The 27,597-nt window shown below is 36.9% G+C and overlaps 3 protein-coding genes across 3 annotated transcripts; 2 read left to right on the top strand and 1 right to left on the bottom strand.

Annotated features, from left to right (window-relative positions):
- The first annotated feature begins 239 nt into the window (after positions 1-239).
- Positions 240-7,291, top strand: ugl (ureidoglycolate lyase). Its single transcript, XM_079891779.1, has 15 exons — positions 240-341; positions 561-689; positions 944-1,162; positions 1,333-1,423; positions 1,514-1,590; positions 2,287-2,397; positions 2,491-2,550; positions 2,635-2,791; positions 2,873-3,071; positions 4,026-4,104; positions 4,215-4,307; positions 4,465-4,537; positions 4,623-4,690; positions 4,767-4,897; positions 6,235-7,291. Exons 1-15 carry the CDS (start codon positions 336-338, stop codon positions 6,401-6,403), a joined length of 1,662 nt encoding a protein of 553 aa, XP_079747905.1. The 5' UTR covers positions 240-335; the 3' UTR covers positions 6,404-7,291.
- Positions 7,180-20,413, bottom strand: naa15a (N-alpha-acetyltransferase 15, NatA auxiliary subunit a). Its single transcript, XM_079891778.1, has 20 exons — positions 20,163-20,413; positions 15,715-15,799; positions 15,510-15,614; positions 14,870-15,027; positions 14,505-14,639; positions 14,222-14,375; positions 13,218-13,337; positions 13,042-13,137; positions 12,858-12,964; positions 12,704-12,776; positions 12,248-12,417; positions 11,921-12,073; positions 10,543-10,671; positions 10,177-10,390; positions 9,858-10,051; positions 9,666-9,774; positions 9,492-9,590; positions 9,272-9,415; positions 8,460-8,557; positions 7,180-8,375 (listed from the first exon to the last, which is right to left on the bottom strand). Exons 1-20 carry the CDS (start codon positions 20,214-20,216, stop codon positions 8,169-8,171), a joined length of 2,604 nt encoding a protein of 867 aa, XP_079747904.1. The 5' UTR covers positions 20,217-20,413; the 3' UTR covers positions 7,180-8,168.
- An 858-nt stretch (positions 20,414-21,271) lies between these two features.
- Positions 21,272-22,507, top strand: ndufc1 (NADH:ubiquinone oxidoreductase subunit C1). Its single transcript, XM_079892942.1, has 4 exons — positions 21,272-21,400; positions 21,906-22,009; positions 22,098-22,170; positions 22,366-22,507. The coding sequence occupies exons 1-3, from the start codon at positions 21,355-21,357 to the stop codon at positions 22,155-22,157; spliced, it is 210 nt and encodes a 69-aa protein (XP_079749068.1). The 5' UTR covers positions 21,272-21,354; the 3' UTR covers positions 22,158-22,170; positions 22,366-22,507.
- Positions 22,508-27,597: the final 5,090 nt, after the last annotated feature.

Genomic DNA, 27,597 nt, shown 5'->3' with positions numbered 1-27,597 from the left:
TATACTTCTGTAAACAGAGCACACAAAACACAAACTCACTAAATAAATATAAAAGTAATTAAATTGAGTTAATTAATTTTGTATAAACAACGGGGTGGAAGATATCACTTTCCTTCCAGTGATTTGATTGTTAACATTTGTTGTTTTAACATTGATGGAGAATGGACTAAAAAGATTCAGTTGGGTTCGTTCACTGATTCATTCGCTTAAAAGCTTTGTTCAAAAACACCGATCCGTTCACGAGTGAAGTGAACTGTACACAGTCATGTGTGGCTTCAAGTAAACACTGACACTTACCAAAGTCCAACTCTAGATTTACTGGACGACTGCTGAAAATGTTGGTAAGTTCTTACAATTTGTTACTGTTTTAAAACAGTAGCCTAATAAAACACTCAATGAAATGTTTTCATTATGTTCAAATATTTGTTTGAATTTATAGCCTACATATTTAAGTGTCACAATGTCTCTCAATGGTAATGTGCAGCACTAGCCTATATGATGAAACTGCTGTTCGGCATCAGTGTCTGGAGATCATGCAGATTTAATGTGCTGATAAATAGGTACATCAAGGTGTTGAGCTGGAAACGCCTCCCTCAGGACTGGAGAGAGAGTTTCATACTCTATTTAACTTTGATGCTCTGCAATTTCTGTCTGAACTAATTTCTACCTTCCAACCTGAGGTTGACAAGGTACCCACTTTAACTTGTATATAATTTCTAATAGTTTTTACAGTTTGTTACTCTGTTTTAAAATATCTAAATACAATAGTCAATAACAATATAGAGCAATAAATATAGCAAAATGAGAATGTTGATTTGTTGTGTTTTTGGAACTAACCTGCACTGTACAAACTCAAATTACATATTTACTCATAACAATGTTTGTTTATGTATTTATTTTTTGGAGAAGTTTTTATTAAGAGATATTCTCACTCTTTTGCAAGGTTTTGAACTTGAGAGTTCTCCGGAAAGTTCAATTGGATCTTACTGGAGAGTTACCAGGCTTTCTGCAGGACACAGCTCACATCCGAAATGATCCCAGCTGGAGAGTTAACCCTGTTCCAGACAGATTACACTGCAGACATGTGGACATCGGTGACCTTTCACCCTGTGATACACAACGTCTTATAATGGGACTCAAATCTACTGCCCAAGGGTTACAGGTAGGACTTAGTTGTGCCAATATGATGGTGGTGACATACAGAAAACCATAGTGGCAAATACTGCAATGCACTCAATACAGAAAAATTAAAAAACAGATTCCTGGTTGTAATTACTATTGTTTATTGTATTATTGTTAAAATACCGGTATTATTGTTCTGCTCGTTTGTAGGTTGATTTTGATGATGGCAACTGTCCAACATATCGCAATCAAATAAAGGGCATTTATAACGTTTACCTCGCTGTGCACAACCAATTTCAGGGTGAGTCTTATGTCATCTCATGCTACTTTTTTATTAAAACTGTGATCTGGAAAGCATGTGTTAACAATTTGTCACATTTCTTATAAATAGATGTACCACCCATTTCTCAGGCTCCAGTCCTGATGCTCCGTCCTCGAGCGTGGAACATGGTGGAGCACAATATGATGGTATGGATCTGTAGTGAGCTGGTATAATGGCACAGATTAGGATATCCACGATTTTCCATGTGTGTTGGTTTATTTGAAACTGAGTTCCATTTAATGTTTTATTGCAGGATTTTACTTGTTTTAAAATTATAACAACTTACAACCACAAATGAGATCTATTTAAAATTTCAGCAGTGAACAGGAGTCACAGACCGCCACATATGATCATCCTTGCGCGGGACAATCAATGAAAGTCGTTCATCATAAACTCTTCTTTTGTCAATGTCTAATTTGTGTTTGTTTATATATTGCTCCAAATGGGGTTTTGGAGAAATATCTGATTCAGATTAAAATGAAAGATTTTAATTGATTTTAAAATTAAAGGGTGAATGTGATTTCACCAAGTGTAACATGTTCCTCCTGAATCAACATCTTTGTTGATCCTGGAACAACATCCCAATTAACAAGGGTTAAGGGCTTCTACACTATTCTTATTCACCCATCCTTTCCCTCTGATTTTAGGGATAACGTATGGGTAAGGTTAGCTTTAGGAGTAGGGATAGGAACATGATCCAGGAACATGTCTTACTTGGCAAAATCCCAATGAACAAAATGAAAGATGACTAAGAAATCTCTTTAGCTGTTAATGAGCTAACCCTGAATAATAAAATATCCTTCTTGGTAGTGAGAAGACTATGAACATCTGTTTCCCTGCAGGTGAATGGTCGAGAGGTTCCTGGTCCATTGTTTGATTTTGGTCTGCTGATGTTTCATAATGCAAAACTACTTCTTCAAAACCAGAGTGGCCCTTTTTTCTACTTGTCCAAGGTCAGTGTCAGATCATGTTACTTCATTTACCAGGACAGAACTTCAGTGTAGTATCAAACATATCCAAGAAAATCTTCATGTTTTGTTGTACAGGTTGAGAGCTACATGGAAGCCAGATTGTGGAGTCAGATTTTTTTCTGGACTGAGAAGAAGGTGCAGATCGAGATTGCATTTGATCCATTGCAGTTTTAACTACCATGCAATTTAAATTCGGATATTGATTGAATTGTTTTGTAGCTTGGCCTGCCAGCGGGCTGTATAAAGGCTACCGTGCTGATTGAGTGTGTCCTGGCATCGTTCGAGATGGAGGAGATTTTGTATGAGCTCAAGGAACACTCTGCTGGTCTCAACTGTGGCATCTGGGATTACTCAGCTTCATTTGTCAACAAATTCGGTCAGCTCACATGCTTTCTGCAAGTTTGACGAGTTTAAACCCAATCACATCCCTTGTTAGTGACGATGGTTTGCTTTCTAGGTCATCGGGCTGATTTCCTCCTCCCTGACCGCAGTAAGTATGTAGATATGGAGAAGCGTTTTCTGCACAGCTACATGGACCTTCTAGTGCAGACGTGTCACCGCAGGGGTGCCCTAGCAACAGGTGGCATGGCAGCTTTGCTGTTGCCTAGAGACAAAGAGAGTGACCTCTACAAGACTGTACTCGCTACTGTCACCAGGCAAGATGCAAATAACAGCTCTATGGTTATGGTGATTGCAATCCAATCCATAATCACAGTGGCACATAAATCCAAATATGGCATGAAACATGAAATAGCCTTAACTTTTTGAGTTATTTTGGATATCATATTTTCATTATGCTATAATAAGGCAGCATCACTATTACTATTGATCAGGGCTGCGATTTGAGGTCACATTAGAGAAATTTCCCATGCAAAAACAGGTCAGTAGCACAGAGATGTATGAAGCACTGCTTTCTGTTGGACCACGCTGCAAATTCACGTGACCAGCTTGAACATGAGCGAAGCCTGCGTGTGCGTGGGGAACTTTTTCGCCCTCACGCGAAACTCTCGATCACGGGAATTCTTACTGGATGATTTCGCCTGCAAAATCTCAAAGAGCAACTCTAAATATGACGAACCTTAAGTATTAAAATTTGATCTGTAATTCTGCACCATGCACAAATTATACCTTAAATCACGCACCTTGTTTTGGCAAAGCAGTCAGGCTGACAATTGTTCCCTTGCAGACGATAAAACATAGGCCTAGGCCTATTCACATTGAAGGAGGAGCACAAACCATATCTAAGGACCAGAGTATAATAGAGACTTTTTAGACTTGGAAACCACCAACCTTGGCAACCACATAGCAGTCCTATATAGCCATTCAGAATACCTTAAGAACTGTGATGCTGCCCTTCAAACCATCCACAACACCATAACATTGTAAGGGCCTGTTTTGTACAGGTGTACTGTCAAGTTCATTACAGACTGTACTTATGTCGTTACAGTTCTGTAATCCATATTTGAATTGCCTGATCAGACATATTAATTTAAAAATTTAACACAAGTTATGTTAAAGCCTAGGCTACATATAATATAATGTATCTGTGCTGATCCAATTATACTTCTGTATTTGTTCTCCATTCAAATGATCTTCTCGTGTTGCTTTAGACTGAAGTTACTGGAGATCAAAGCAGGAGTTGATGGGTTCATGGTTTACGACATGGACCTGATTAAGCCCATGCAAAAAGTAAGTGTCCCACTTACTATAACAGGTTGCTCATAGGTCTAATCATTGACTTTCCCATCACATCACTAGCATATGTACATATAAAAAAACTCTTTCTTTCTCTCCCACAGCTGTTCCAGCTTCACTCTCACGGTCAGAACCAACTCATGCAGCTGCGGGAAGACATCAATGTGACCCCTGAGGACTTGCTCATTATGCCTGCAGTTAGTTCAATTCTATCACTACAAATCCTGTCAACTTATTAATACATTTGTGGTCCTTTCAATGTCTTCGGTGTGGTGAGGTCTTGCAAATTTGCATTATAGTTTAAATGCAGTTGCCATTATATTTAATTTTCAAGTGCTTTACATCTCTATATAGGGAGGAGTAACATTGCACGGACTGAGGTATAACATCGCTGTAGGAGTCCTCTTCATTGAAGCCTGGCTTTCAGGTACAAAAACTGTTTTTTAAACAACACTTTTATGCTTTGTGCTCAGAAAATTTGAGGTTTTATGGATATTAACTTTTACCAACAGGCAGAGGTCATTTCTTCTATCTGGGGAAGGTTGAGGATTCGGCAACTGCAGAGATATCCAGATCTCAGGTCAGTTCACCACAATGCCCATCTCACATGGTACAATACAACGCCATCTCTTATTCTAAGAGGCTGCATTTATCAGGTTTGGCAGTGGATCCGGCACCAGGTGAGACTGGAGGATGATGGGATGGTGGTGACACGAGCTCTAGTCAGCAGCTTGGCTGACGATCTGATGGGAGATCTGAAGGCAGCCATAAATTGCCAAACAAACAGGTAGAGAATGCTGTATAGATTCAATATATTTGTTGGAATGTACACACAAAATTAAGTGGGATTAAAGCAACAAGAGACCATGCGTTGCAGTGATTTTACCAATGGTTACAGGATGTTCTTGGGGGCGATATAAAAAAATGACTGTTTAATTATAAAATATATAAATGACAACATATATAAAAATGTTAATATTATAAAATTAAAATTCAATATATACTAATAAAGTACTTAATAAATATTAAGCTCCTCCTCAAAGTTATATAGTTTATTAGTCTAACTCAGTGAAGTTATGAGACCCTGAACAAAGGATCAGATCTTACATTACAGTTTATTGTTCTCTGTTCACATCTGCACTCTTAAAAATATGGCATCAATGGTTCCATAAAGAATCTTTAACATCCATGGAATCTTTCCATTGCACAAAAGGTTCCTTGTAGTGGAAAAGGGGTCTTTATATTAGTAAAATTTTCTTCACACTAAGAAAATATATTATTTTAATATCCGTTCACTGAAAGGTTCTTATGGGAACCAAAAAACGGTTGTTTTTAGAAGACTAAATGGCATGTTCACTGATGCCGCTAAACTGTTCATTGCCTTAAGTACTGTTCCACAGGTTCATGTGCAATAATTGTTTATAGTTCACTGAACAAGCATGAGAAACTAAAGATTGTCTAAAGATATTCCAATAAAGTTTACTTGGATTTTACAAAATTGTAGTATCCTGAAAAAGGGATGTTTCTTTCCTTTTTTTTATAATAAAGAGTTTATGAAAAATGTTTTCAGTAATTGAAATAAAGCTAAAATATAAATATTAGATGACAAAAAAAAAAAATTGAAATAAGTTGAAGTAAACTATAACTGAATTAAAAATAAAGCTAAATAGATATTTTATTAAACTAAAAAGGCAAAAGCACATAATAAAATTACTACAGCTTATAAACTAAAATTAAACAAAATATAAAAATAAAAGCGAATAAAAATAAAATAAAAATGATATATATATATATATATATATATATAAATATTAAAATAACACTGGACTAACCGTAGGCTGTTTCACATTGTTGTGTATATATTGCCTATTTTCAACATTACTTATCCAATTAGAATTCAGTCATATATATAAAAAAATGTAGCTGAATGAATACTGCTTTATTGGATTTTATTTAATGTCCCCCTGGGGTCTTAATATCTCAGAAAAATACAGTATTAAAAAATACAGTTGTTCGTCTAAATTACCATTGTAAATCTGTTACATACAGAGCTATGCCACCTCTGATTGCACAAGAGCTCACATTGAGAAATACTGACCTTTTCTCTCCTTCCACCCTTTTTAGAGACAGAGAGAGGTTGATGACTGCTGTGTCCATGTTTCTAGAGATAGTGCAGAAGAATGATTTCCCAGAGTTCATCACTACATACCTGAACCTGGACCACACTTTCCTCAGCTCTCAGAGCCAACATGAGAACGGACCGACAGATGCGGTGCCCAAAGCCAGACTCTAAACAAGTGTGGGATTACACAAGTCTAAAATTACTTCTACATCACGAGCAAAATAATACATCCATGAATGCATGAATATGTTGTCGTAACATTTGTGAAACTACTCTTCACACCTAGATATTTAGACAAATAATTATGAAGATGGGTCAAAATAGAGTGTAAAAAAAGATATGAACAAAATACTTCCATATAACATTAGCACAGTAGTACTCGACCAATTGACTTAAAATTTTAGGCCAAAACAACTAAAAATCAAGATATGTCTAATCGTAATTCACTCCCTCAACAGCTATCTGAAAAAACCTGAATATACGAGGAATCCTAATTTCAAAAGTGAGACATCTAGACCTGGACCAAGGCGAAGATCTAAAATATTTTACCGGGTAGAAACTATGACTGCAAAATATTTTATAAAAATGAAAAATTTTACTGGATCAAATTGAAGAATTTTATAAATAAATTACAAAGAACTGGCCTTCAAATATTGTTGAGGAACATGGAGAGCCTTGGAGTCAAAAAGGTTGAGAACCATTGCTATAGAACATGAATTGAGGCTATAATTCAGTTTAATATCTTTTAAAAGTCATATTTCCAGTAAACAACCAGTAAAAGTAACACCTAAAGAAGTCAATTTAAAACAAACACTCGCTGTAAGCACAAATTTAACTTTAGCAGCCTCTGCAAATTCTTGTGGTCTGTATTTTCTAAGAAATGAAATGGTTACATCTTACAGTGTACAACCGAATGTGGAAATTAAAAACAAAAAGAGAAGTGCATCACCGTTATGTTATTTTGTTTTATTTGTAACTGTGTGAATGTCAAATGACGGGACATTTTCTCAGAATTCAGACAGTGGTATGTTTGATGGAGAAAAAAAAAAAAAAAAGAAAATCATAAACAGAAAGGTTGAAACCAGCATAAGGTGAACCCAAACAATGAGTGGGAGAAAAATAAAATAAGCCAAACAAACCCAAAAGAAACAGTCACAGTAAAAGGTCCAACAGAAGCCACTGCCGCCTCTAAGACGTTCACTGAATAACCGAAAGGCAGAAGAGGATGAAAGAGAAAAATAAAATAAAGAGATGCACGTCTGCCTCTCCTCGGCACTCCAGGTGACCTTTAAATCGGCTGAATTGGCCGAGTCACCTCCCGATTGACGTGGTAGTCTTCCACTGCTGGCTCCACCTGGTGGCTGATCCTGGAACTGCTTTATGCCCAGCAACACAATGCCACATTAATTCACTACCACACACTCCCCCACCCCCCTCCCCCAGGTGCCGTCATCTGCATCTCAAGGTCCGCCCCACAGGTTTGGCACACGACCACGCAAGACAAACCAGGACCAATAGTATTGCTCCTCCTGATATTATTCGGTTCTCTTTAATATTATTTGATATAAATTACTCTTAAAAACATGAGAAGCAAGATGCATGTGTCTGATAAACAGGAATTAGGCCCAATGAGTTCACTGTGACCATCTTGATCAATCTTTCTCTGTAATACCGTTTATTCTGTTCTAGCATAAGAGACGCCATTGGCCATATAAAAAAAAACAAAAAAACAACAACCCCAAGATAGAAAGAAAAAAAAAAAAAAGGAGTAAAATGGGGTTTTCCCCTATTGCTTGCTCGCTTGCTCCTGTGAGTAGATGCGAAGGCAGAAGGTAACTGGTCTCGTTAGTGCAGTGGAGTCTCAACCTCTGTGGGGCGTCTAGTCTCAAAATGCTGACGGCCATAAAACGGCCACCCTGCTCACTTCCTGAAATGCTCACATCTCATTGGGCATGTCCTCGTGGTCGCAGGGGGACAGGTCTCCGTTGGTGGTCACCGCAGAGTTGTCCTGGTAACCGGGGGGCATGAAGGCTACAGCGTAGGGATAGACACCGTGGCAAGCCACTCGGTATGATTCGAGAAATTTCTCCTGCTGCGAGCCCAGACTGCCGTCCCTCAAAGCCTGGAGCGCCTCGGTGCATGTCTGATGAGAGATGAGAGATGTAGCATCATTCTTTTCTAGTGAAATATCCCCAAATGTACACTGTTCTGTTTATGGTTTTGGTACCTGAATGGTACTGCCTGTTAGGGGCTCGTTTAAAGAAGTAGCCAGCTCAGCAGCCATGCTCTCAGAGGACGGGTCCAGAAAGACCATCATCTTAGCAGCTGCATACACAAAACGGGCAGATTCTAAATGCACAGCTAAAAGAATTTAGTGGTAATACTAAAGAGTTTCACAACAACAAAGCAGTAAGGAGACAATCATGAGCAAAAATGACCATAGGTGTAGTTCAAGATTATGCGAACAAGCAGTAATGTGATTGAGTGCGTTTCATCACTCTATTGTTTCATTTTTATTATTTGTAATCAAATCAAGCATAAATAACACATAATAAAAGTCTGGGGTTGGTGAGATTTGAAAGAAGCATCTTACACTCATCAAGACTGCAATTATTCGATCAAAAAAATATTTTAAAATCATTTGATTTAAAATAACTGCTTTCTTTTTTTTATTTGATGTAATTTGTGATGCAAAGCTGAATTTTCAGCATCATTACTCCAGTCTTCAGTGTCACATGATCCTTCAGAAATCATTCTAATATGCTGATTTGCTGCTCAAGAAACATTTCTTATTATTATATATGTTTTTTCCCAAGATTCAAAAGAACAGCATTTATTTAAAACAGAAATCTTTTGTAACATTATAAATGTCTTTACTGTCACTTTTGATCATTTTACTGCATTCTTGCTGAATTCAATTTTTAATTTCTTTCCAAAGATTACAAATAAAAACAGACCCCAAACTTTAGAATGATAGTGTATACTTAAGAAAATAGAAGTTTCCAAAATATTGGTTTCTAAAAGTTCACAAGTGGGTACCTGCAACTCTGTGTGGTATTGAGTTTGCATGTTTGCTCAGGAAGTTCTTGTTGAAAGTCTTGGGGTCACTCTCGCCAAACAGTTTTGTGATCTCCTGCTTCAGAACCGTCTGCACTGCCTCAGGCATGTCCTTGCTGTCCGACACTGAAAACAAACACAAATCTTAGTGGACTTGCATGCTTTTGTTATATGCGAGGAAAGTATGTCCGCCTTTATGTACCTCCTTTGAAGAATCGCACCAAACACTGGTGGAGCCAGGGGTGATCGGGGTCCAATGAGTAAGCTCTCTTCACCGACTGCAGCATCAAAAGATACTTCTCTACAAACACAAACACACATCATGAGTTTTAAATCACAGAACCGGAAATGTTATGAATCACTATGTTGAGGTCACCTTTCCTGAGGTAGATCTCAAAGGCCAGCAGGTGCGTCTCTATTTTATTCTTTACCAAGTTCTTCAGAGGAGTCAGGAACTTAATCGCTTCTTCTAGAGGACTCTCAATCTACAGACAAAAACATGACAATGTGATGAAAAATCTTAATACTTTACCCTCTAAAGAACAAGTGGCTGTCAAAACATACACACCTTAGCAAGTTTTTCTGGTATGAGCTCCTCTTTAGGTCCTCCAATCTCCTCCTCGTCCTCTTCCTTTTTCTTCTTTTGGTTCTTTAACTGTTTCTCTTTTTCAGCATTCTTCTTTTCCTCTTCTAACTGGGCTTTCTTTTGGGCACGTCTCTGTTTGTTGCGCAGTTTCTTCAGCTCCTTGTCTGTCAGGTTGGCTACAGAATAAACAATTATTCAGAAAACAAAACCACCTCCCATTTTTGTAAACTTTCTCCAAAAAGCAAGGATGGGCCTCTGGAGGTTTGAATGTGTCGAGTTTGTTTAGTGTGCATGAAGGTACCGTTGTCGGCTTGCGACTCTTTGTTGTCATCAGAGAGCGGGTTATCGTGAAGGCTGAGGTAGATCTCGATGGCCGTACGCGCTGCCTTGAAGTAGAAAGGGTGCATACGCAACACATCCTCTAGTTTGAGCAAATCCACGTAGGAGCGCAGCGTCATCTTCCGCATACAGTATGTATGGAAGTCAAACTGGTCATCCGTTATCTCCACAAAATGCTGTGAACAGCAAGATGAAAGTGTCAGGATATTTCGGACCATTCATCTTGAACTAGCTTTGCATTAAACCAACAGATTTAGCATTGAGGTATTAAACTACAGATTCAAAGTCGAAGTAAACATCTGACAGTGTCTAATGCTCTAGGACTTACCCTTTCAATTTCATGGCACTTCTTCAGCGCCTCTCCGTATTTGTTCAAGGACTTGTAGGCCAGAGCACACTCTGTCTGGAACCACATGCACTGCATCTCATTCAGATTCTCTACCGCAGAGGTTCCTTCCTGCAGGAAACAACAAAGATCAGAAACACTCAGATTGATATGTTTTTGGCACTAAGACAGATCATTCCTGGAAAAATAAATGTGAGAAATTAAAAAAGGTCAATATGAAGGGTCAAAAGGAAAGCAAGTCCCACCAGTTAGTTACAAGTGCTAAGTGAATTACCGGTTAAATCATTACCAGTCAAATTTTACTGTAAATTGGGCATTAACCTGACAAATTTTAAACTTTTTTTTTTGTTAAAAAATTGACTCCTTAAACATTACTGAAACGTAGTCTTTCAACGTAATTGGCCTCTCTCTATTCCAATGCCAAGATTGCCTCCAACTGAATGAACTTGTCTTTTAAAGGGACTTTAAATATTAGAAGATTTTATGTTTTTGAAAGAAGTATTTTATGCTCACAAAGGCTGCATTTAACCAATCAAATATACAGTAAAAACTGTAATACGGTGAAATATTATTACAATTTAAAATAACAGCTATCTGTTTTAACGTATTTTAAAGTGAAAATTATTCCTGTTAAGGCAAAGTAATTAATGAGAAGAACAGCATTATTTGAAATAAAAAAACTTTAACATTCTAAATGTCTTTACTGTCACTTCAGATCAGTTTAATGCATTCTTTGTGAATAAAAGTATTAATTTCTTGAACAAAATCTTACAGACCCCAAATTTTTTAATTGTAGTGTAAAGGGCTTGACATTAACTTTTTTGCTCACCAGCTAAAAAGGTGTAAAACGGGGGTTTTCTCCAATTGCTTGCTCATAATTTCGCAGCAGGTATGTTAGATTGCTGTCACTTTAAAACCTGATGCACGGATCTATCATTCTGTTACGAATGCGTTTCCTTTCTCAACTGTTTAAGTTGACTTATAACATAACTGACAGTGTTTACGTGAATACTCACCAAGACCGTCATTTTGACATTATTTCGTGTGTATTTGACTGTTTAAGCACAATAAGCAGTGGAAAAAACCCTAAATTTAATACTGAGAGGTGGCCTTATGTGTGTGCACTTTGGGTGAGAGCACAAATTATGCAAGAATGAGTTAATAATGCACAATAGTTTAAAAGACTACAAATTAAAAATGTATATTTATTATATAAAATTCAAACCGCCTAAGTGGCTAGTAGGAATGACTGCTTTATACACCACTGCTGAAATCCAGCCGCGGGTTGGCAGTTGTTAATGTCAAGCCCTGGGTAGTGTATATGCAATCATTGGTGTTATTTGAGCTTAACCACACTAACCCGTGTGAACTTGGAACACATCTCTTCAGCCTCCTTGATAAGGCCAGCCTTGAGCAAATACTTGGCACACTTGGAGTTGATGAAGCGGTCAGCAGTGTCCAGAGCCTGGGCCTCGTCCATCCACCGAGCAGCTTCACGGATGTTACCCGCATGCTTTCAAGAGAACAAGAGCGAGATGGAAAATAAGTCACTCTCTCAAGTTCTGTTTAATGGTTCAGGTTCTGTCGAGAATATTTTGAAACACTTCTCAAACGTAAAGGTGTGTCATTTCGTTAACTCCTGATGTAAAGTACCCAAGTTTGTTTCCTCGACCTGAGTGTGTTTTACCTTGTATATCTTCGCCTTGATGAGGAAGAGCTCTATGAGGGTGGGGGTGCTTTCAATGGCTGTGTTGATGTATTCCAGGGCAAGCGTCTGTTTGCTGATATGGTTGAAATGCTGGGCCAGGAAAAACTGAACCCACAGTAGAGTGGTGGGTGGCTCCGTTTTCCCGTCATCTACAAATTCAGCAACACATGTCCACAGTGAGAAATTTGGCACTATCACAAGGCAAGGCAAGTTTATTTAAATAACACATTTCATACACAATGGTAATTCAAAGGGCTTTACATAGAAAAGGAATTAAAATAATCATAAAATAATCACAACATATGCATAAGAAATAAAAATAGCATGCATAAGAAAAAAATAACTATCGCATTTAACTAAAGGCTAAAATACTACTCCTATAATACTATTACTTCAACTGCCATCCGTCATTAAAATCCGTTTGCAAGTACTCACCATTTTGGTTGAACATTTTACAGGTTCTTAAACTTTTTTCATAGCCCACAACTAACTCCTCAATAATCGCTACCTGCAAAAGACGGAAAGAGATTTTCTAATTTGCTGAAGTGCAGAAATTTCTACACATCTCTAGGTCATACTGTCATCTCACCTTGTCTTTGTGGTGGTAGAGTGATTTGAGTGTGGTAAAGACAGGTGGGCATCCTTTGCTAAAGTTCATCCTCAGGTAGCGATCCAAACACTCTCTAAACTTCTCACCTGCGAGAAACAAATGCGGTCATATACACAGACACATTATGAGAGCATAACAGCCTTATTGATTTGACAAGACTGACCTGTGAGGAAGCTGAGAGGAAGTCTTCTTGGCACCAGGCCTTTGGGATACTTAACCCAGGCATCTTCATAGATTTTCTGCTTCTCTTCGACACTCTCTGAAAGCAGCATGACATAATAAGGGCTAATAGAAATGAAAATCAGCCAAGATTTGCTGCGTTCAGGATAATGTGTTTACTTGGTTTGAGTGCTTTTTCCAGCCCTTGATAATAGCTCCAGTTCTCAGGGTTTCTCTCCAGCAGTCGGCGGTAAACCTCCGTAGCTTCACCAGCCCGGTCTAACTTCAGAAGCAGCTCTCCTACACACATACCAACACACTTTGCTTTAGAGAAACTGCGACAGCCCATGATAAACGAGTTCCCAGACAACATACAAAAGGATGCATCCTTATTAAAGTTCTAGCTAACAGCGGTAAATGGTGTTGTTTTGTCTAAATAAATTTAAAATACACTACCATTCAAAAGTTTGGGGTCAGTAAGGTTTTTTTTTTTAAGAAATTAAAACAGATCAAAGTGGGCAATACAGATACTTATGTTACAAAAGATCTCTATCTAAAATAAATGCTTTTCTTTGATTATACGATTCAACAAAGATTCTGTTTTCAACATCAATAATACATCAATAATAAGAAATGTTTCTTAAGCATCAAATCAGCATATTAAAATGATTTCTGAAGAATCATGTGACACTGAAGACTGGAGTAATAATGCTGAAAATTCAGCTTTGCATCACAGGAATAAAGAATATTTTAAAATGTATTCAAATAGAAAACAGCTATTTTATATTGTAATAATATTTTAATTTGCTGTATTTTGTTCAAATATATGCATCTTCGATGAGCGTAAAAGACTGAAAAAAATCTAAATGACCTCTTTTGAACAATAGTTAAATAACAAAAAAAAAAAATGTATAAGTGAATTTAGGCATCACAACATTATATTGTGCAGTATTTAAATATGAATATTCATTTTGAGATTTGATAAAACTTTTAAGTGTTATTAAATTCGTGTTTGCTTTAAATATGAACTAAGTGAGCATTAGATGGGAACAAAGTTAATCTATAAGTAAAAAAAGGAAAGCATGCACAGTTAACCATAAAAACATACAAGACCCTCTAATATCAGCCAATAACTGACACATTATTGAACTGAACATGCCCCTGACACATTTATAAAAACACACCTCGTATCTCCTCTACAGCCAGTTTGTCACAGATTTGTTTTTCATAGTTGGTCAGGTGATCAAGGGCTTCTTTGATAAGCCCGGCCTCCCTCAACAGCTGATTCTGATACAGCAAAAGCTCGCTGTACTCGTAATCCACTTTCTCTGGAGACGTCTGAAATACAATCATCCGCAATCTTCAGTGGCATTCAAAAACAAACACTAGGTGGTATCCCCTTCCCAAGCTTTTCACAAAAATAAACAGTGCAGATAACACAACTGTCAGGAAGTGATGAAAAAATACCTGTTGTGTTTTGCGGAACTCTTCCACTATCTTAGCCGCCATCTCATAATCTTCCAGAAGGTGGTACGCAATGGCATATCCGATCCAGGAGGCTCTTTGAGCTGGACGCAACTGCAGTAACTGGTACCTGGTCTCCTGTGACAGAGAAATGAGAGAAGTGACAATTCTTATAATGTGCATATTTCAAATTTAATATAAATACAAATATAAATTATGATACAAGACATAATATCACTGTAACAATTTGAGTGAAAGGATGACTTTGGAAAAAAATATAAATCAACAGTATTTTAACTGGCTTTTTCCATGGAACATTGTAATTTCCTGACATACTTATACAAGCACTTCCATTCAAAATAACTTACCCGGTAACCTTCGAGGTCTCTCATTTGGATCTGCAGCAGTGAGAGATCTCTGAGGATCTGCAGATTGTCTTTGTCCCATTTAAGAGCATTCCTGTAGCACTTGATGGCCTCGTCATACTTCTTATCCGAGCGCTGAAGCAAACCGTACACGTGCCAACCTGAAGAAGAGTTAAGGACAGGAAACTGCACTGCGCCTACTGCTGAATGATTGGGGGGGGGGGGGTAATTTTTTTCTGCAAAAAATTGTGATTGCTATTTAAAATGAACTTAAAAAAACAAAAAAGCTACAGGTTTGCAGTGCTTTTATGTAGGGCTGCACAATTTATATCATTATGACTTAGTAATAAATAATTGTTATTACTACTATTTTAATTTTTATTGCTAAATAAAATTGTTAAACAACAAGAAATATTTACATGTAAAAAAATATTTAAGAAAAAGAATAAAAAACTATTACATTTAACATTTAATTAACTTGTTAGATAATCAGTGCCGTACAGTTACAAGTACCTCAAATTGGGTTTCATTCACTAGTAGTAACGTACAATGTTCATTGTTCATACAAAGCAAAAATTACTAATACTTCTTTTGAAAATGCTTTTCATGAATCTACCGACAATGGGAAAAGTGTTAAGGATACAGACATGACTCTTCAGATCGTTTCGTAAACCTCGTCGCACTAGATCATACGCCTCCTCCTTTCGGCCCAAGCAGTTCAGAGTCAGTCCCTTCATTGCGAGGGTCTCTGAGGGATGGGGAAAAAAAGAGATGATCATAAGCTCAACCAATTTAATTGTTCAAAATGATGAGAAAATGAAGTAATTAATGTCCGAGAATGGTCTTACCTCCGTGTTCGGCAAACTTCGGGTTGAACAGGATCTGTTTGCAAAACTTGAGGCCATTTCTGTACTGCTTGTGTTCGTAGCATCTCTGCAAGACATCAAACGGGAAAAGCACGCTCACTAAAAACACTTTCACGGTGTATAAGGCAAAATGAAAGTACGGTAGAGGTGTGTGGTTAGAGATGTACAGCTTCTGAACACTTCAAACCAGAACATCAAACCAGAACCTCACCAAAAGTAGGTGTGAGACGCATAATAACCAATGCACACTGAGTCTATGATACAAATGTGAATCACCTTGGTACTCTGTGATGACACAAGAGAACACAAAGGTTAAAAGATTTCATGAACTCCTGCAAAGACATGCACTGGATAATCAAGAAAAAAATCGGAGAAGGCGGCTGCACCTTCTGTAACAATGTCCCTCTTACAGATCTGCTGTATATTTGATCTAACTCTTATTAAAGTACTTCACAATGCAGAGTTCCTACACATTTTCCATTTCAAAATTCCATACTTTTCCAGACTAAAATTTCCAGACCTCCAAACAATTTTTCAGACCATATTTAACACAAATGGTTCATACAGCATTATTTTTGGTAAATATCAGTCATCTGTAAATATTTAATTTTCACTGTTTTTCATTTGTTTTCTCGAAATAACATTTGCTTGCTTACCTGATGAGAAGAAACTTAAAACAGTTTATAACCTGCATATATTCACCTCTGACACAATTTGAAATTGTAGATCTGATGTTGCATGATCATCAAACAGCAGAAGTACAGTCTGATTTAGGTGATCACTAAACTTTTACCATGAAAACACTCTGCATGTAGGACTGCGTATTGACAAATTTCACGATTCGATTTTGATTCACAAGTTTGCGATTCAATTCAATTACGATTTCAATTCAATTTCATTCAATATCGATTAATTAGGGTCTATCATGTACAGTACATGGAAAATTCTCAAGGAAATTAAATGTCTCAACTAATGCTGCAAACTATACAGGGAACCCCAGTTGGTACATTACTAAAACATTAAAGGTTAAAATCAACTGATTTGTATAGGCTACTTACATTTAAATTATAGCCTACATAAGGAAGTTTTTACACTAACAACGTTATAACTTTTTAATGGCATAATTATGCTTCTACTTGTTTTAAAAAAAATATATGAACAGTTAAATAGCGGCTCTGATAAAACGATTATTCAAAGATACATTAAATATTGAAGAACATGTTAAGTAAAAATACAATGAATATGCAATATAGTGCATAATATTTAGCTAAATGCTCCTCCAGCGTTAGTTTTTTTTCAAGATGACTAACAGGTTTATGGTCATTGAATGGCTTTTCTGAGGTAAATGTAACATTACAGACTGTTTTATTGATGTCTTCCCGCAGTTGAAACACTGATTGAGCGATTACGTGACGATACGGATTTCGGTAAGTTGTACTGTATCTTTCAACATTCCTTCTGATGTTTGTTCATGTTTATTTGGTGCTGTAACTAGTAGTCAAGCGGAAGAGATGATCAGTACATGTGCGCTGCTGCTTCGCTTGAACTGAGGCGCTACACAAACCATCACACAACATTAAAGCGCACCAAAACAGTATTTATTGTTTGAATTTTGTAATAAAATGGACAGAATTTGAAAGCTGAGACTTTGTTTCACATCAAAAGTAACAATGCACAAAGCTTACTGTGATTTATTGGATGGGAGGCGTACTAGAAAGTTTTTTTTATTCATCAAGTGAAAACCGCATAGACTAAAAGATTGATTCTTGGGATTTAAGAATTGATAATGGTTCATAAAAATGAGAATCCATTAAAATCGAGAAATTTATAGTTTTAACTCACCTCTCTATCTGCTTGTATGACACATTTATTTTTTAGAAATTCCAAATTTTGTACTTTAGAAAACTGAATAGGTGCAATTGTCTGGAAAAACAAATATTTTTCCATACTTATCCAGATATGGAAATTACTCAAATCAAATTCCATACTTTTCCAAACAGCATATTAGGAACCCTGACAATGCTACTAAAACGCCTGTGGCAGGCTCAGAAGAAAAAAGGCTATGATGGTGAGACGTTGATTACAAACAGATTCCAATCTACTTTGGTCACCACAACAGTTTTGACATCCCATGAAAGCTGTCTGCCAAATATCGACATAACAGTAACGTGAAGGAATGCCCTTCTAACATAAGCATGTTTAATGCACTGCTGTTCGCATTATCATGACTAAAAGTAATGTGTGAGTTGAAAAAATTTTAATCACAATAAAGACTTCTAGCAATTCAAGCTTCCTCCATGTGCCAGAAGAGAAACATGTTAGAAAACTCAAATGAACCAACGTCAGATGACTTAAAATGTCTAACTTTGCATTCTGGAACAAGAAAAGTCAGGATAGTCTAATAATCAGTAGTAACACAACTACTTGGGGCTGTTTCATGATGACTGGTCATTAATACACATTACTAAGAGCAAAGACTGAACAAGCAGCAGCTGAGTCACTTTGACCTAAAACAACATCCAAAAGCACAAAGAATTTCATAAGAACAAAAGTGCATCATTTGGATTGGATGTGTGAGACTATTTCCAATAGTTCTCTATCAGAGTAGTCGACCAGCTTTGTCTCAAACCCTAACTAGACTATTGTCTAATTAGACCTAATAGGTTTTGAGACACAGCCAACCTGTCAAGCTAGTCTCCCAATTTCCCAAAATACATTTGCTTTTGGTTTCTGTATGAACTATATTAAAAACCTATGAAATCACAATTAAGGTTCTAGGCTATAGCTTTTAGCCAAAGAGTGTCAGCTTCTTTGAGGCCATCTATATGCAAGTGTACTCTTATAATTATTCACAAATAATAAATGCCAAATTTATAAAAGCAAATTATAACTAATTAAATGAAACTTAACGGTAGGGAGCTAGCTTTGAAAGAATGAGATCCCACTTTTCAGAGCATCTCCAAAGCCACTCCTCCTTCAAAACACATGAACGCACCAAAAACATGAACACTTGCACGCGCAGCAGATTCTGCAAAGCGTCATGAGACAAGAGATGGCGTTAAATTACCTCATGTCTCAAAGCACATTACATTACCATAATAATAAACTTAACTTACAGAACACTTGCACCACCTGACTGCTGCACTTTCATTTCGGCATTGACAGTGCTGACATAGAAACACATAAATCCGAGTCTAAGGACATGAACAGCTCCGGGTAGACACATCACAGGTTGCCATCTTATAATTATGGTAACGACATGGCGTGAACGCAGCAGAAGCTGGTTCAGGAGGAACTATAAAAGAAAACTGCGGTTTGTTTACCGTGTCCAGTGATGGTGTCTACAACGCACTGATAACGTGTGATGTCTGCATGAGAAGGGTGCTTGGAAGTATGGAAATAGATAGGTTGACAGGCAGGTAAGACGTCATATCAATGTATTCGGACCGAATGAAATGATTGGACGAACATTTTTTTTGTCCTGAGACTTCCACAGAAGATAAATGTAAATGTTTTAATATTAAGACCACTTCTATTAATGTTTGCTATCATGATGTGAAGAGAGTTTCAACCATTATAACAGAAATGTTTATAAAACAAATTGCCTACCCTACCTTTAACAGGGTTAATCAATATATATTGCAGGCACTTAATATAAAAAAAAAATTACTGACTCATCTTGCATTAATTACACAGAATTTGTGTTAACCAAAGTCTATCTAGAATGATAACGTCCAACTCCCTGATATCACCACCACACATGATTAATGAGTTAGTTTGTCCAGTTAGCATCTGACAGCGGTTTTTGATGAGTGGCGGTTCAGGTACTAATAAAAGTGTCAATACACAATAATAAAGGTGGATTTAAAGTATTTTTTCCCAATTAATTAAACTTGCGTAACAATTCTGTACACACTAACGTAACTATTGCAATATTGCCTTCGTGCTTTAATGCACTGCTGTTATTTGGCGGTTGGTGTTGCTTTAAATGGATTAACTTTCATACTGTTAACTTGTACGGTGACTAATCGAGTCATTTTGACATGATTTAAAGCACGAAACTCTCAAACACCACACGATGTTATTTGGTACAGATTTATAACGCGACTTTATAGCACTGTTTAATGGTTATTCCGGCCACAGCTATCAAATCACTGATCTTTGCGCTTAACGTGCTAGGGTAGTTAGCTGCTCGGTGTCAGGCAAGTTCATCTGCTCTCAAAGTGCGTGAACGTGCATGAGCTAATAGTCATGTTACGAGTATTAAAGCAACGCCAATGCTTCTCTTAGCTTGCAAAATACTCTTAGGAGGTTTCTCGTGAGGTCAGCAGAGAGAGATCCTGGCTAAAATAGGAAGGCGACTGGCACACGCTTCCTTTCTATTATTAACGATCCAGCGTTCGTTTGCAGATATATTTCCCCCAACTTACCAATATTCTCTTAAAGAGAGCGTTCTCCTTCGGCGGCAGAGTTATCGAAGGCATGCTTCTAGCTTTTAAGTGTTGAACACAGTGACTTTGCTTTAATCATGAATCGGAATCCGCGATCTTCTGGCTGGATTGTCTGCTGTATCGTAAAAGCCCCCCGAACTTCGCTGTCTGGGGCTCCTCGACTTCACGTGGTGACAGCAGGCCCCCCTTCAGAACCAAAATGGCGACGCTGCTTCTCCCCGGGTCAAACTGTGAACTGCGCATGCGTCGAGTGTGCAGCATTTCCGAGGCGGGGATGAAATAGTCTTTTTATATATTTTTTATTTTTTTTTATTTTAATATATTATAAAATTAAGATATATAATTATATAAAATAAATACACAAAGTGTAAGAAAATTACAGTTTGCCTTTTTGACGTTATTTTTACTATAATTATTATAATCAATGTTTCTGAGACAGGGCATATTTGTATTCTAATACTAATAAACATATAAAAGGTGAAACAGCTACTCATAAAAGCTTATTGTGGACGAATGTATTTAGAAATGTTAACTGGGCTAATATCTGGAGACGTTGTGAAAAATACTGTTTAAGTATAAAGTAAAAAAGGTTACATTTAAATTATTTACAGGGCTTATTTACAGCTAAGAGTGTTTTGGAGATTTCGTTTAGATATTGATTATTCCTGAGATTTTGTTGAAAAGAAAATAATCTATTGTCTATTCTTTGTGTATACCCAATCATTTTTGGGGTGAATATGGAACATTTTATTAGAAAGAAAACAGAAATTCTATCTAATATAAATAATTTTTATATGTATTATTCTAATAAAAAACATCAATAATTATTTTATTTAAAAATGTTTTGGGAAAATTTCACATACACAAAAAGAAATTGTCAGGGTCAAAGCCAAATGTCAGTTACAGAGAGGACTTAATATTTTTCATGAAATAAAGTTTTTAATCAATGAATGGTTGTTATGTTCACTCTGGCACATTTGTGTATACATTTGTATATTTTTGTATACTGATGTATACTTTGTTCCAAGCACAAAACACAGTATGGAGGTGAATGAGTCTTTCATTGGCGATCGATTACTCTACGTGCCACTAGGTCATCCAGTCCTGGCTGCAGGAAGGAAAGACAATCGAGCAAAGATCGAATTTTGTCTGGTAGAGAAACACCGTCAAAATGCTTCTCGGCCGGTTATTGTTGAGGACTTCAGCTGTCAATAAGAGTGAGTACGGCAATGCGAATTATATCTGGCGTACATTATAGTCCCAGTACATTTCCTTGGTAAATATTGTTCATTCGCCTTATCTTAGCAAAGGAGTATGGCCTGACCTTTCTTAGCTTAGCCAGACTAGCAACACAGCAGCCAATGCATTAGTTACAACTCATGTATGATATATATATATATATATATATATATATATATATATATATATATATATATATATATAATGTGCACATTTATAATACATAATATACATATTTATAATACATTATATACATATATATGCAGTCTAGTACTAGTATGTCTTAATGATATGGGCTTTTTCAGGTGTTGGTGAATTACAAGCAAAGGACAGATTTGTTTTCACAAATTTAATTTTTGTCTTCTTGTTAATAAATCCATTCATATACAAACTATCAACTTAGATAGATACTAAAACTGTCTAAAACAATCAGACTGCATTAAATATAGATTGTTTTTATGATCGCTTTTCTCTCTTTTTCAGTGGTTAGCAGAAATGCTTATACAGCATCCAAACCTGATCCCTCCAAGCCAAACATGCTGAGAGTAGGACTGGCATTTGGAAGTACAGCTGTCTTGTGGGCACTGGTAACTCCATTTAAATGATCTCTCATACATGCACACAAACTTACACCTGTTTTTAAGTTTCCTAAACACCCTCTCTGTTTCCCACCAGCTGTTCAAGCAACACAGCACTGATGTGCATGAGTACAAAACAAGGAATGGGTTAGAGTAATTCACAAGGCTATGTAAGTAAAACCATTACCATTTCCTTCGGTGTGAGATTGGAAACCTTGTGAAACCAAAGCGCTAGTTTATATATATATATATATTTATATATATATATATATAAACTAAATAACATACCTGCTAATTGATCTGTATTTACATGAGATGATGCCATGCTAATGAAGTAATAGTCATTATTTTTTTTCCCTTTTTAGGGCATTGATTGCTCTGTGCTTCATGGATCTTCTGTTTTTCCTGTATCGATGTTCCTCTGCTATTGAATGATGTACAATAATGTTAAATAAAGTTGTGTATATATAACTTGCCTCTATTCACTCTCTCCTGGCTCCAGCAAACATGAGTTGTAGAGATATAAATATTATATTAAATTTATATGGATTCCCTTTGTTCCCTTCAATTCAATGTAATGATGTGGTTTATAAGCAAAACAATTACAGAATCATTCTTGCAAATTGTCTCCTGGTTTCACAGACAAGGTTTAAGTCTAATCCCAGACTTTAATGCATGTTTTAGCAGTTTTAATTGAAAGCAACTTGCTTTGACATATCTTAAAATATTAAGATATATCTCAAGATGCACACCATTAATGTTTTTTGTTTTTCTAAGGCACATTTATAAAAGGTACTTAAATGTCCTAATTGAACTAAGGTCTAATCCTGTCTTAATCTAAGCCCTGCCTATGAAACCAGGCTTAAGTGTCCAAATTAGGTAAATGCCATTGTCAGTTGTTTACTAAGCATGGGACTTTTGAAGACAACATTCAGTGTCATCAAACCAGTGATATCCCAAAATGTTTAAGATCATATGGAGTCAATTAGATTAATGTGGTCAGGAGAAGCAAGATGTCAGACACAAAACAGCAAGTATGTTTGGTTTAATGGTAAATCTTTTTTGCCATTATAGTTTACTAATTAATAAGCCACAGAGCTTTGGACAGTGTCTTGTTTTATTACTCAGTAGTCAAGTCAAGTCACCTTCATTTATATAGCGCTTTTAACAACATAGATTGTTTCAAAGCAGCTTTACAGTGATAATAGGAAATTAACCACCACCACCCCTCCCGACGCCTCCGCTCTGCCGACTTAAACCTTCTCAAACCCATCACCAAATCAACGCACCGAACTTTTGGGGACCGAGCCTTCGCCATCGCTACCCCCACCCTTTGGAACTCACTCCCCATCCACATCAGAAACTCGGACTCACTGACCATCTACAAAAAACTGCTCAAAACTCAGCTGTTTCAGCTCGCCTACAATCTATAATAGCACTCTCATCTTTGTTTGTTTGTTTCATTTGTAAAGCGTCTTTGAGTTCCTTGGAAAGCGCTATATAAGACTTATGTATTATTATTATAATGTGTTAAGAGCTCGCTTAAGTACTGGGGAGCTAAACCATTTAGTGCTTTGTAAGTAGTCAGCAATATTTTAAAATTTATATTATGTTTAATACCAATGCAGTGTTGACAGAACCGGACTAATATGGTCATACTTCCTGGCTCTGGTAAGAACTCTAGCTGCTGCATTTTGGACCAGCTGTAGTTTGTTAAGCGTGCAGGGCAACCACCCATAATAGCATTACAATAGTCTAGCCTTGATGTCATGAATGCATGAACTAAATGTTTCGCATTTGTCATTGAGAGCATATGACGTCATTTAGATATATTTTTAAGATGGAAAAATGCGGTTTTACAGATACTAGACACGTGACTTTCAAATGAAAGATTGGTATCAAAGACCACACCCAGGTTCCTAACCGACGACGAAGACTTGACAGAGCAGCCATCAAGTGTTAGACAGTATTCTAGGTTATTACGTGAGGAAGTTTTTTGTCCAATAATTAGAATCTCTGTTTTTTCAGAATTAAGTAGTAGGAAATTACTAGTCATCCAGTTTTTTATATCAGGTATGCATTCAGTTAATTTTGTGAATTGGTAAGTTTCGTCAGGGTGTGAAGAAATATAGAGCTGAGTATCGTCAGCATAACAGTGAAAACTAATGCCATGCTTCCTAATGATATCTCGTAAGGGTAGCATGTACATGGTGAACAGCAACGGTCCTAGTATTGAGCCTTGTGGTATACCATACTGAACTTTTGATCGATAAGACATCTCTTCATTTACTGCTACAAACTGATAATGGTCAGATAAGTATGACTAATGCAATTCCACTAATGTCAACATAATTTTCAAGTCTATTTAAAAGAATGTTGTGTTCAATAGTTTCAAATGCAGCACTAAGATTGAGTAACAGAGTACAGCTTTTCAACACACAGCTAAGTACATAGACATACTATTAAACAGAATAGTATAATAAACATTCTAAAGGAGCTAACCGATAGTACATTCTGGGAACAGTTTTCGGTTATAAAACCTTGAAAAAAAAACATTAGACAATGTATTGATTCTTAGGTTGTCACTTAAATCTCCATGTGAATGTTCTTGGAAGATAAGAATTGGGATGAAAATAAACAAAAACCATATAGCCTACTAACTTAAAGGGATAGTTCACCTAAAAATGAAAATTACCCCATGATTTACTCACCCTCAAGCCATCCTAGGTGTATATAACATTCTTCTTTCAGATGAATTCAATTCAATTCAATTCAAATGTATTTGTATAGCGCTTTTCACAATACATATTGTTTCAAAGCAGCTTTACAGAAAGTGCATTTCAGAAATGTACACAGAGAAATACAGTTAGTTAATCATGTATTGATTTAGGGCATAAACATCGCCAGCGTCGAGTCGTCTCTGCACGGGTGTTGGAGAATCTGTAGTTTCCATGAGAGGCTGGATACAAACTGGAGCTGACGATCTGTATTTACCTCGGGACTAGCGTCCCGAGATAACAACAGAAAAGCATATGGGAAATAATTAGCGTAGCTGCTGTTCGCAATATTAATGCATTCAATCTGATTCAACTGTAGTATAAAATGTAAGTATTATGTGAATGCCTGGCTGAAGAGATGCGTCTTTAATCTAGTTTTAAACTGGGACAGCGAGTCTGAGCCTCGAACAATATCAGGAAGGCCATTCCACAGTTTAGGAGCTAAATGTGAAAAAGCTCTCCCTCCTTTAGTGGACTTAGATATCCTAGGAATGACCAGAAGCCTCGAATTTAGTGATCTTAAAGAGCGCGATGGATTGTAGGGCGATAGAAGTTCCGTTAAATACACGGGAGCTAAACCATTTAGGGCTTTATAGGTCAGTAGCAATACTTTGTAATTGATACGGAACTTTATAGGTAACCAATGTAGAGACGACAGAATTGGTGTTATATGATCGTATTTTCTTGATCTAGTAAGAACTCTAGCGGCGGCATTTTGGACTAACTGTAGCTTGTTTATTGAAGATGCAGGACAACCAGCTAATAAAGCATTACAGTAATCTAGTCTCGAGGTCATGAATGCATGAACTAACTTTTCTGCATCAGAAACAGATAGCATGTTACGTAGCTTAGCAATGTTTCTAAGGTGGAAAAAGGCTGTTCTTGTAACATATGAAATATGATTTTCAAAAGACAAGTTGCGGTCTAATATAACACCCAGGTCTTTTACTGTAGAGGATAAAGTAACAGGACACCCTTCTAAATTAAAGTTGTATTGTAAGAGGTTTTGTGGGCAGTTTTTTGGACTAATAAGTAATACCTCCGTTTTATCTGAATTTAATAGCAGAAAATTACATGTCATCCAGTATTTTATATCTTTAACACACTCTGTTAATTTAGATAATTTAGCGTTTTCATCTGGTCGTGATGAAATATATAATTGAGTGTCATCAGCATAACAGTGGAAATTAATTCCATGTTTTCTTATAATATTACCAAGTGGCAGCATATATATTGAGAATAGTAGAGGGCCTAACACAGATCCTTGCGGTACACCGTAGTTTACTGACGTTATCTTCGATTTTTCCCCATTTACGCAGACAAAATGGTAACGGTCTGATAAGTATGATCTGAACCAGCTTAATGCCTGTCCCTGAACACCAGTGTAGTTTTGTAGTCGGTCTAAGAGTATTGTGTGATCTATAGTATCGAACGCAGCACTAAGATCAAGTAAAACTAGTATTGAGATACAGCCTTGGTCAGAAGCTAAAAGTAAATCATTTGTGATTTTAACGAGCGCAGTTTCTGTGCTATGATGCGGTCTGAATCCAGACTGAAACTTTTCATAGATATCATTTTCTTGCAAGAAAGAGCACAGTTGAGCGGACACAACTTTTTCTAGTATTTTAGACATAAATGGAAGATTTGAAATGGGTCTGTAATTTGCTAGGTTATTATGATCTAATTGTGGTTTCTTAATAAGAGGTTTTATAACTGCCAACTTGAATATTCTTGGAACATGACCTAAGGATAAAGACGAGTTAATAATATTGAGAAGAGGCTCTTCCACTACAGGTAACACTTGTTTCAGTAGTTTAGTTGGTATTGGATACAATCAGAGTTATATTAAAAAATGTCCTGGCTCTTCCAAGCTTTATAATGTTTCTGTTTTAAGTCCATAAATGTGCATCCATCCATGATAAAAGTGCTCCACGCGGCTCCGGGGGTTTATTAAAGGCCTTCTGAAGCGAAACAATGCGTTCGTGTAAAAAAAAAAAATCCATATTTAAAACTTTTTCGATTAAATAACTAGCTCCCGACATACGGCGGTACGCATCGATTTACGGTGGAAGAGTAACACTTGACCTGACGCACGACGCATTGACGAAGGTGGAAGTGCAGAGGATAGAGCAAAACAAAACACCAGTCACGTATTCGTTTTTTTATTCTAAAATGAGAATTTTTTAGAAGCAAATCTACATCCTACGTCATACATCGTCAAGTGTTACTCTTTTGGCATAAGTTGAGTTGCGTAGACCGTCTGCCGGAAGCTAGTTATTTTAGTATTTATTTAAGGTGCATAACAATGAATGACTAACGTTTCGATGTAAAGTTACATCTTCATCAGAGTCCTCTGATGAAGATGTAACTTTACATCGAAACGTTAGTCATTCATTGTTATGCACCTTAAATAAATATTTTAATCAGTAGACATCTGTGCTGCACCGGCGATTCCTTTTGTCTGGTTCGTTTTGTCCTGCCCTGGTTGCACCGGATTGTTTGTGGATTACAGAAGCGCAGAGAACCTTCTTTTCAACTAGTTATTTTAGTCTTTTAGTTTTACTTTAGACCAGGTGTCACCAACCCTGCTCCTGGAGGGCTACAGTCCTGCAGATTTCAGCTCCAACCCCAATCAAACACACCTGGACCAGCTAATCAAGCTGTTCAGGGTTGCTTGATAATTACAGGCAGGTGTGTTGGAACAGGGTTGGACCTAAAGTCTGCAGGACAGTAGCCCTCCAGGAGCAGGGTTGGTGACACCTGCTTTAGACTTTATTAACCCCCCCGGAGCCGTGTGGAGCACTGTTATCATGGGTGGAT

Source organism: Squalius cephalus, assembly GCF_949319135.1.
Source record: "Squalius cephalus genome assembly, chromosome: 14".
NCBI lineage: Eukaryota > Metazoa > Chordata > Actinopteri > Cypriniformes > Leuciscidae > Squalius > Squalius cephalus.
This window is presented reverse-complemented; position numbering and strand designations above follow the sequence as displayed.

Coding starts and splice junctions, on each gene's coding strand:
- ugl (XM_079891779.1), top strand. Junction 1,163..1,332: donor CTACTGCCCAAGGGTTACAG/GTAGGACTTAGT, acceptor GCTCGTTTGTAG/GTTGATTTTGATGATGGCAA. Junction 1,591..2,286: donor TGGTGGAGCACAATATGATG/GTATGGATCTGT, acceptor GTTTCCCTGCAG/GTGAATGGTCGAGAGGTTCC.
- naa15a (XM_079891778.1), bottom strand. CDS start 20,216: ATGCCTTCGATAACTCTGCCGCCGAAGGAGAACGCTCTCTTTAAGAGA. Junction 14,640..14,869: donor GAGACCTCGAAGGTTACCGG/GTAAGTTATTTT, acceptor TCTCTGTCACAG/GAGACCAGGTACCAGTTACT. Junction 10,052..10,176: donor AGAGTCGCAAGCCGACAACG/GTACCTTCATGC, acceptor TTTATTCTGTAG/CCAACCTGACAGACAAGGAG.
- ndufc1 (XM_079892942.1), top strand. CDS start 21,355: ATGCTTCTCGGCCGGTTATTGTTGAGGACTTCAGCTGTCAATAAGA. Junction 21,401..21,905: donor GACTTCAGCTGTCAATAAGA/GTGAGTACGGCA, acceptor TCTCTTTTTCAG/TGGTTAGCAGAAATGCTTAT. Junction 22,010..22,097: donor CAGCTGTCTTGTGGGCACTG/GTAACTCCATTT, acceptor GTTTCCCACCAG/CTGTTCAAGCAACACAGCAC.